The sequence below is a fragment of the Lutjanus erythropterus genome, chromosome 24, assembly GCF_056507025.1.
Source record: "Lutjanus erythropterus isolate fLutEry1 chromosome 24, fLutEry1.hap2, whole genome shotgun sequence".
NCBI classification, from domain to species: domain Eukaryota; kingdom Metazoa; phylum Chordata; class Actinopteri; order Lutjaniformes; family Lutjanidae; genus Lutjanus; species Lutjanus erythropterus.
Genome location: NC_139340.1, coordinates 19,441,732 through 19,452,500, shown reverse-complemented (window position 1 = coordinate 19,452,500; position 10,769 = coordinate 19,441,732). Strand labels below are relative to the sequence as shown.

The 10,769-nt window shown below is 45.0% G+C and overlaps 1 protein-coding gene and 1 pseudogene across 2 annotated transcripts in view; both read left to right on the top strand.

Moving 5' to 3' along the window:
• Positions 1-512, top strand: part of ackr3b (atypical chemokine receptor 3b) — a 6,499-nt gene extending 5,987 nt beyond the window's left edge. For both annotated transcript variants that reach the window (XM_084713902.1, XM_084713903.1), the window contains exon 2: positions 1-512. This exon is cut by the window's left edge and continues 647 nt beyond it. In XM_084713902.1, the coding sequence (XP_084570028.1) occupies positions 1-476 (476 nt within the window). In that variant the 3' untranslated portion in view covers positions 477-512.
• A 7,549-nt stretch (positions 513-8,061) lies between these two features.
• Positions 8,062-9,444, top strand: LOC146305053 (tripartite motif-containing protein 54 pseudogene; annotated as a pseudogene).
• Positions 9,445-10,769: the final 1,325 nt, after the last annotated feature.

Genomic DNA, 10,769 nt, shown 5'->3' with positions numbered 1-10,769 from the left:
GGATGGTGGGGGTCCAGCTGAGCTTCATTGTGCTCGGCTTTGCTCTTCCTTTTCCCATCATCGCCGTCTTCTATCTGCTCCTGGCAGCAGCCATCTCTACCAGTGCAGACCAGGAACGCCGCGTCAGCCGCCGGATCATTCTCACCTATATAGTGGTCTTCCTGGTGTGCTGGCTGCCGTTCCACACCGTTCTCCTGCTGGACACTCTGTCACTGCTCAGTGTCCTTCCCTTCAGCTGCCGGCTGGAGGCCTTCCTGGATGTGGCGTTGCACCTGACGCAGTGCCTCTCACTGGTCCACTGCTGCGTCAACCCTGTCCTTTACAACTTCCTCAACCGGAACTACCGCTACGACCTCATGAAGGCCTTCATCTTCAAGTACTCTACCAAGACGGGGCTCGCCAGGCTCATTGATGCCTCGCACACTTCTGAGACGGAGTACTCAGCGGTGGTGATGGACAACGGCCTCCCAATGTGAACTCAACGACTTTTTGAGACTCGTCCTGTTTGTTCCTGGAAAATGTCCCAACACGAGTTTACCACAGACCAGCGGTGGAAACCGTGTGAACACTTATTCCACCAGCTTGAAGCCATGCTGCCTTCATGGTCAAACACCCTGATGGCCTGGGTCATGGACACTAGTCTTCAGATGTGAATGCTGGTCAACACTTGGGGACAGTTTTTAAAACTTATTTCTTTTTAGAGAACTTAGGAAGAAGATTTCAGAACGCTTCTTGACTTGGAAGTGCAGACAGTCATGGTGGTAGAAATCCTTTCCAGTGCATCATCCTGGTCTTTGAGGCGTGCTGGCTCAAAGGGAAACTTTTTTCATCATGGACCATATTTTCCCATGTTTTTGTTAAAAAGTAGGATCCTTTTTGTTTAATCAGAAACAAACAATTTATCGTTCCATCGAGACACCAGACTGCATTCACAGAATCTTTTTTATTTTGTTCAACTTTCACTAAAACCCTCTTGGTTGATCTTTCCACTGAGCTTCAACAGAAAGGATCTTGCTTTTGAAAAAAAAAAAAGCGCAGCCTCTGTAGGGACCCATTCCATTATGTTCCTGTCAGTTGTCAAACAAGCACTTTTAGTGGACAACCTTTGATGTTTCCCAGTTGTCTGTAAGGATTATGATGCAGGCGGTTTCTCTCTCTCTCTCTCAGTACTGGAACAAATTCACAACGTGCTGAACACCTTAAATCACTGAGACACAAAACATGGAAAACAGAGAAGAAAGATACAGATGTGACCTTTGACTGAATGTCAAATGGATCCACTGGTTGAGTAACAGGAGAACTCAGGGACCTGAGATGGTGGAACAGTTTGAGTTTAAAATCAGATTACATTTTCAGAAGCGTTCATGAACTTGTGACCAACATGGTTCTGTGAAGTTGATACTTGGTACAATTTTAAAGTACTTACACTTTGAGTATTTCCATGTTAGACATCTCAGATGTAAATGTTTTACTTTGTACTCCATTACATTTGTCTGACAGCCTAAGTTACTTATAAAATTAAGATTTTATAAACAAAACACTTTAAGAGTTGATAAAATGATGTTTAACTCTTATGTCTAACATCGACTTCATATTGACAAACTATAGTGTTAAATAGTAAAGTCCAGAAAGATGTTCTTTATTGTTTACTGCATAATGAGTAAATTAACAAGTATTTTTGAGGGTATTTCTAGTTTCACTGAAGGAATTTATTCTAAAGAATAAATCCTGCCTGGCTGTCCTGACAGTCAGAACTCAGGGCAGAGAAAGTTTAACACAACGAAAAATCCTGTTAAACATATTTTTCACTCTTTACATTTGACTTCACTCTGTTTTACTTTTCACTTTGTTTACATGTTAACTTTACTCTTCACTTCTCACTGTGTGTGTTTATGGCTGCTCGTCTTCATCACCAGAGAAGAAGAAATCAAACCTGTAAATCAGCTGATTTTAGATTCTGTGGATAGATTTTGTTTTCATGTTTCTGTAAACTGATGATTGTGACTTTTCTGAAACTTTCTGAATATTTTCCAAGTTGGAAATTAAAATGAATGAAAAAGAATCTAAAAATAATTAGTAACTTGTTTTTGTCATTATGATGAGATGAATATTTTTCGTTTCTCAGATCCTTCGTAGCGCTACGTGCGTCGTTAGTTGTATTTTAAGGTCTCTCTTGAGGTTGTCCCAACTCTGGGAAACAGCTCGTAACCTTCAGGGAGACCTTAAAATACAACTTACGACACACGTAGCGCTACGAAGGATCTGGGAAACAAGGCCCTGATCAATTACTTGCAAGCTACTAAATTCATCAGGTATTTTGACAATCAATCAATGGATTTTTGAATTTAAAAGAAGTCTTCGGTTCTCGGTTGGAGACCCTCTGCCTCGTCGACCTCGTCTCCTGCCAGCTTCTCTCACGGACCTTTAACAGACAGAACTGTTAAGGTCTGTGGTTTCATTTCTCCGCCCTCGGTTCCACGTCCAGGTTCTGTTTGACTTGAACCTCTGTGACGGTGTGTTTGAAGCCTGAAGAACCGACCTGCTGAGTTTTGTGTTTGATCTCACTCTGCTGGTTTGCTGTTACACAAGTAAAACAGAAATATTCAGAATTAAGATTCGGTTCATCAAATGATAATTATTTTGTTTTAATTAAAGAGAATTGATTTTTTGTGATTTCACAGCAGGAGAGAAAAACAAGCTGCAGACTCTCAGTAAAAACATCACATCTCTGCAGTTTGTTGTGTGACTGTCTCCACCTGTCCACGTCCACAGGTGGTTTGAGATGAAAGACTTGTTGTTTTCTTTACCTGTGTGAGGTCACACCTGTGTGATTATGTGCTGCAGATGTGACAGCTTCAATCACAGAGCTGTGAAGTCACAGCGAGGCGCCAGTCAGACTCAGAAAACAGTCAGTCAGTCAGTCAGTCAGTCAGTGTGACTGTTTAAGAGGAAAGAAGAAAATCTTTGTTTCTTAATAATTCAGAATGTTCAGTCGTGTTCAAACCCGTTTGAAGAGATTTTTATTTTGAAGTAAAAATGATTTATTGTACATAAATCTGTTACAGCAAATAAAACATTAAAAACAAATGTTTACTGTCATTACAGTAGGATGTTTAATAAATATGAATTCATCTTTTAACTTTGTGGTGAAATAAAAAAGCTGCAGCTGAGAATATTTTCACTGGTCTTCTACCTGAAGAGAAACTGAGTTATTAAAGAAAATAAAGGGACCCCAGGATTTAACCTCTGGTCAGATAACAACCAACGGCTGAGCCGACTCATGTCACCGGGACAAAGGGCTGCTCTGAGCGCGCTCAGTGGCGAGGAGGAGGAGACGGAGGAACTGTTAATGAACAGTATCGAGCAGGATCCGGCAGGGATTACACTGAGGCCTCATTCTGGACCGGCTGTGTTTCCATGACAACCGGAGCAGCTCCAGGCCGAGGGAAAAAAACAGCCTGAAAGGAAGTTAAGACGTCAAACATAAACATCCAGTTCACATGTATTAACCCGTCTCACCAAACTTCATTTACAAAAGTCTGGATTTAATCTGCAGCTGTGATCTATTTTGCATCATCGTGTGATTTCAACCTAAATGGACGGAACAATAACACAAAGAACAGAAAAGTGACTGGTGGATCCATCAGTTTATCACACAGGACAGACGGAACAAGATGAAAATGATATAAAAGATGTAAGAGTACAAAAATGACATAAAGCAGTAAATAAGTTCAATCAGTACTTCTACTTTTACACAAGTATCTGTACTTGTACTGAAGTAAAGACTAAGAGGACCAGGAAACCTCTTCAAAGACCTCTGTGGACCAATAAATCTCTTCAAGGGCTCCTGGAATCACTGGAAAGTTTTTAAAGCTGAACAGAACCTTAAGGAATATCTTCCTAAAGAAGCCATGGAACCTCTTTACAGACCTGTGGAACCTCTTTACAGACCTGTGGAACCTCTTTACAGACCTGTGGAACCTCTTTACAGACCTGTGGACCAAATCAGGAAAAACATTCAGGATCCACACCTTCTTTTTTGTTTTGCCCTCAAAGAAAATAACTCTTTGAATTAATGCCATTAATTTGAATTTGAATTTGAAATCAAGTGTGGAGACAAACAGCTTAAATTGAGAATATTTTGAATGGAGTTTGGTCAGTGGACTGCAGCAGGTTCTCTGGGAACTTAAAGAAAAGCAACAAACTGCTGAGCTCACTGACATCCCAAGAACAAAGGGGTCAGTCTGAGCATGCTCAGTGGCGAGGAGGATCGGACTTTAAATTAAGAGCTGTGACCTTTGACCCTGCTGCAGTTTAGCACCACAGAAGAAGAAGAAGAAGTGAATGAGTGAACAAACTAAACACCTCTTTGTTAATGATCTGCTCTGTGTTGACCTCTGACCCCATGTGAGGTCATGTTTACTGTCAGCACATTCCTCACATCCTGTACCAGACTCACCGTCTCCATGGTGACCGGGAGTCCAAAAGTCTGATTGACTGATAGCAGAGCAGAGATTGTACCTGAGATCAGAGAAGAAGAAATGTGATCTGTTTTTCTTCTGCTGTTTTCATTCCTGCTTCCAAAGTAAAAGCATGGGCCTGGAATTTACTCAAGGACACCTAGAGCTCCTCAAGGACATCTGAAACCTCCTTGAGGCTTACAGAACCTCCGGATAGAGTCCTCAAGGATTTTATAGCCCTGTCAAGGAGTCCTTGAGCTTACTGGAGGACTCAGTGACCCATAGAAGCTCCTAAAGTATTTGTGTGAGAACACTGGAACATCCTCAAGGAATCCCAGACCTCCACCCTTGAATCTCCTCATGGCTTGTACCAACCACAGACAAGAGAGGTGGAAATACTTCAGAATATCTCTCTGTTCAGTGATTCTTCAGGACTTTCTCAAGGAGTCCTGGAATTGACTCAGAGCCCCTCCAGGCGTCCTCCAGGACTCCAGGATGAAGGTGGAGAGGAGGTGAAGTGTGACACCTGCTGTCTGCAGAGTGAAACAGCAAGTTTCATTCACGTATTTCCAGTTGAGAACCAAAACAACTGATTTAAGGAGGCGACAGCTGCTTAAATCATTTAACATGAGACAAAACAACGTCTGACAAACATGAAGAAAAGAAAAATCCAAACCAGCATCTCTGAGTCTCTGAGGAGCTGTCAGACTTTGATGTTGTTTTGGGCCACACAAGTGTCACGTTAAAGGTCAAAGGTTATTTGTAGGTCTGGATGTGTGTGTGTGTGTGTGTGTGTGTGTGTGTGTGTGTGTTGTGTGTGCGTGTGTGCGTGTGTGCGTGTGTGTGCATGTGTGTGCGTGGTGTGTGTGTGTGTTGTGTGTGTGTGCGTGTGTTGTGTGTGTGTGCGTGTGCGTGTTGTGTGTGTTGTGTGTGTGCGTGTGCGTGTGCGTGTGTGTGTGCGTGCGTGTGTGTTGTGTGTGTGTGTGTGTGCGTGCGTGCGTGCGTGCGTGCGTGCGTGCGTGCGTGCGTGCGTGCGTGCGTGCGTGTGTGTGTGTGTGTGTTGTGTAAGTGTTTTCAGGTGAAATGTTGAAGGTGATGAAGTTGTGTCACAGCTGAAACATGAAGCTGTGGACTTTCTGTCTGGAAACAGTATATATATATATATTATACAACAGTATAATGTAAAAATGTAACAGCAGCACAAAATGTCCTGTTGCCTTGGTAACCTCTGTTTGCTTCAGGGTTAGGGTTTAGGGCTTCACATTTAAAATTTACAGTGTATCATCCACACATTAAAAGATGTAGCAGCTACAGAGACTCTGAATAATATTTTCTATTTAAAGTCTGTTTTGCAGCTCAGAACACTGAATGGAAAACTGATCAGTCTGTCCTATTGATCAGGGAAATTTGTCAGTCAGTTCTATTCATCTGACTTTGATTTTGTGAGAATCACCAGTACAGGTTTGAACCCAAATACACGACAAAGGCAAACAAGCAAACCAATCTGACAAGGGGCAGACAGGGACTGATGCTGGAACACAAGACAATCTGACAGAACAGAGGGAACTGGACTGGAATATAAACACTGAAGGACTAATGGCAGAATGAGCCACAGGTGTGGAGATGGGCGGGAAAACCAGGTGCAGGCAACGAGCAAACACATGGGCTGAGATTTCACTCCTGAAACGACAGGAGAGTTTGTGATGAGACATGAAAACAAAAACCAGATGAAAACCAGATTTGTCCAAAAACTGAAGTGGTCTCCACGTCTCCGTCTTCATGGGACACGTTTAAATCTGTTGCATTAAATTGTCACGTTAGAAATTAACAGCCTGAAGTCAACAAGTGTGAAGAAGAAAGCCTCAGTGAAGACAGTTAATAACCACCTGTGACACCTGTTATTATCTCTGACCGGGGTTTCAGGTTTGTTGAGCAGCTCATGCAAAGAACATCTGACTGTGTTGACTTTCCTTCAAACTTCAGCCTCAGATGTTCCTCAAACACTGTGGAATCACTGACCTGCAGTTTTACACCAAGCAGCTGCTGCTGCTGCTGCTGTCACATGACCGAGTGTTTACTGGACACACTGCTGCTATTGTATAACACACACACACACACACACACACTGAAACACACACACACTGAAACACACACACACACAGACACACACACAGACACACACACACAGACACACACACACACACACACACACACACACACTGAAACACACACACACACAGACACACACACAGACACACACACACAGACACAGACACACACACACACACACACAGACACACACAGACACACACACACACACACAGACACACACACACACACACAGACACACACACACACAGACACACACACACACAGACACACACACACACACACACACACACACACACAGACACACACACACACAGATACACAGACACACAGACACACACACAGACACACACACACACAGACACACACACACACACACAGACACACACACACACACAGAGACACACACAGACACACACACACACACACACACACAGACACACAGACACACACACACAGACACACACACACACAGACAGACACACACACACACACAGACACACAGACACACACACACAGACACACACACACACAGACAGACACACACACACACACACAGACACACACACAGACACACACACACACACACAGACACACAGACACACACACACACACACAGATACACAGACACACAGACACACACACACAGACACACACACACACACAGACACAGACACAGACAGACACAGACACACACACACAGACACAGACACAGACAGACACAGACACACACACACAGACACACACACAGACACACACACAGACACACACAGACACACACACACACACAGACACACACACACACAGACACACACACACAGACACACACACAGACACACACACACACACACACACACAGACACAGACACACACACAGACACACACACACACAGACACACACACAGACACACACACACACACACACACAGACACAGACACAGACACACACACAGACACACACACACACAGACACACACACACACACACACAGACACACACACACACAGACACACACACAGACACACACACACACACACACACACACACACACACACAGAAACTGTTTGAGGTCAAAGGTTAAACAGACTCACAGTTTGAATAAACGGAACATTTTGAAATGTTTATGTTCTCTTGACTCGTTAACACAGAAAAGATCATTAATGAAATCAAATGTTTTTAATGTTTTTTTTCTTTCACTTTGAGACACAAACATGAAAGTTTGTTTATTTGTTTACGGCTCACTCTTTAGATTGTTTTTGTTTGTTTCTGAAAGTTTGTCCTGTTTGTTTTGGTTTGTTCTGACAGTTGTCTTCTCTGGGGGGGGGCGGGGCAGCTGCTCTCACAGGACAGGCCGTGCAGTGGTGGGGTGGGCGAGGGGGGGGGATCCTCAGTAAGGCATGTGCCGCAGCAGGAGGGGCTGCTGGGAGTCTATTTTCTCCGAATCAGTGTGACAAACAGAGAGCCGGGGGGTCGGGTGTCCGTCCCTCAGGGGTATAAAGGGCTTCAGACAGCAGCAGACTGAAATAAAACACAGAAGAAGAGATTCAGAGAGAAGAAGAAGAAGATGGACATCCAGACAGGCCAGCTGGTGCGTCCTGTCAGCGCCATGGAGAGCCTGGAGAAGCAGCTCAGCTGTCCGATCTGCCTCGACATGTTCACCAAGCCCGTGGTCATCCTCCCATGTCAGCACAATCTGTGCCGCGGCTGCGCCAACGACCTCTACGAGTCCAGGAACCCCTACCACTTCTCCGGGGGAACCTTCCGCTGCCCCACCTGCCGCTTTGAGGTCGTCCTGGACCGGCATGGCGTGTACGGGCTGCAGAGGAACCTGCTGGTGGAGAACATCATTGACATCTACAAGGAGCAGCAGGAGCGCCGGGGGGGCGACGGCGAGGATGCCCCCCTGAAGGACAAAGACACCAAGGAGCCGAAGTGCAAAGAGCATGAGGATGAACGCATCAACATCTACTGCGTCACCTGCCAGACACCCACCTGCTCCATGTGCAAGGTGTTCGGCCAACACAAAGACTGTGAGGTGTCGCCGCTGCACGCCGTCTACCAGAGCCAAAAGAACGAGCTGCGCTCTGCCGTGGAGCTGCTCGCCGCTGGAAACAGCTGTGTCCAGGCCGTCATGGCGCAGATGGATGACACATGTAAGCTGATCCAGGAGAACGCAGAGCTGAAGAAGAGGCGTCTGGGCGAGAGTTTCGACCTGCTGTATGCCGTCCTGGAGGAGCGTAAAGGTGAGCTGCTGGAGCAGATCGGCAGGGCGGAGCAGGAGAAGGTGAGCGCGCTCAGGACACTGGCGGCAAAGTACCAGCAGCAGCTGGAGCTCAGCAACCAGCTGCAGGAGAAACTGTCGCACAACATTGCATCCTGCAGCGTTGCGCACTTCCTGCTCACTGCCAAGCAGCTACAGGATGAGGCCCGGCAGGCGGCTCACGCGACCCACCTGAAGAGGCCTGAGCCCGGCTACGAGAGCATGGAGCACCTGGTCGTGGACACGGCAGAGGCAGAAGCCCTGCTCGCCACCATGGACTTCAGACAGGGTGGCGAGGAGGACGAGCAGGACGCTGGACACTGAAAGGATCCACAGTCACAAAAGACTTGAGGAGACGTGCAATCTGTTGGGATGTTTTTTACTCATACAAAATGAAACATTTTGTATTTGACTTTTTATACTTTTCTATTTTGGATGTTTTTGTCACTTGTCTTTCTGGACAAAGTCTGGAACAGAAAGATTTAATTTATTCTTTGTCTTGTCTCTGTAGCACAATTGAAAACTTGAACTGCAAATTGCGCACTTGGTTTCAGACTCTGCTGTAACTTTGACTTGTCCTTAGATGGTGTGAATAAAGTTTTATTTGATTGTTAACTCTGTGTTGTCCTTGTCATTTGTCTCCCACCTGACTAAACATTAAAAAACATGAAAACCTGAGCTTCAAATGCTGCACTTAATTTCAGACGGTGTTGTAACTTGTTAAAGGTGTGACTTAAGTTTTATTTCAGTCTTTGTATTGTCCTTGTCATTTATCAGGGACTCTCCCGGCCGCAGACAGAGTCTGTATTTAGCCATGCACATGTTGTCCTATATTTACTGGGGTCAGTGAATGCCTCTTGGCCTTACTTAGACGTCTGTCGCTGTAAACGGAGGCTATTTTCACTGAGTGGTGAGAGGACGGGAATAGCTCTGTTCAACAGGGGTTTTCTGGGGGGTCAGGCGGGTCATGTTTCTGACAGTGACCCTACTGGACTGATGCATTCTGGGAAACAGACTGTTATCAGGACGAAGAGGTCGACATGAATCATGTCACTCTCACTCACAGTTTGATAAGAGTATGAAGTGTGAACAGTGCCACAGATAAAATCCAGCAGCAGACCACCTTAAATATTCTGACCTGAGCTGAGAGCTGAGTCAGTGAACGCACCACAGTCAGTTACAGACACTAAAATACTGTCAGACACCGAGACAACATCAAGTGATCCCAACTGTTACTGCAGACATTAAAGGGTCCACATACACCGAAAATAAATTGAATTCATCTGTGCTGAATCATGACACTGTACTGTATTAATAACCTGACTGACCGCTGAGTCGCCTTCAGAAATAACTGTCACTGACATCATCAACTTAAACTGGATCAGTAACCACATCCAGACAGAACGAGGCTTTCACACACACACACATATATATATACACACACACACACGTACGTACATATACACACATGTACGTACATATACACATATATGTATAAAGGTCAATTCTGTCTCATTCTTTCTTGATATTCGTCTTCAGCTGATCAACAGTCCACAGTCTCTGTTGTCCTATTTTGTCCTTCATGATGCACCACACATTTTCAATGGGAGACACGTCTGGACTGCAGGTCCAGGTCTGGACTGCAGGTCCAGGTCAGGACTGCAGGTCCAGGTCAGTCTAGGACCTGAACTCTTTTACTATGAAGACACGCTGTTGGGACACGTCCACAATGTGTCTCAGTGAAATAAGCAGGAACGTCTCTATAAAAAGATGTCAGGTTTGGCAGCATGTGTCTGTTGAGAACCTGTATGAGTCCAGAGACGTCTGCAGCGTCTCTGGACGTTATTGATGTCTGTCTTTGTCTCTGCATGGTAGAGTCAAACAGAGACAAACTGTGTTTACTGACAACGGATTTCCAAAGTGTCCCTGAGTCCATGTAG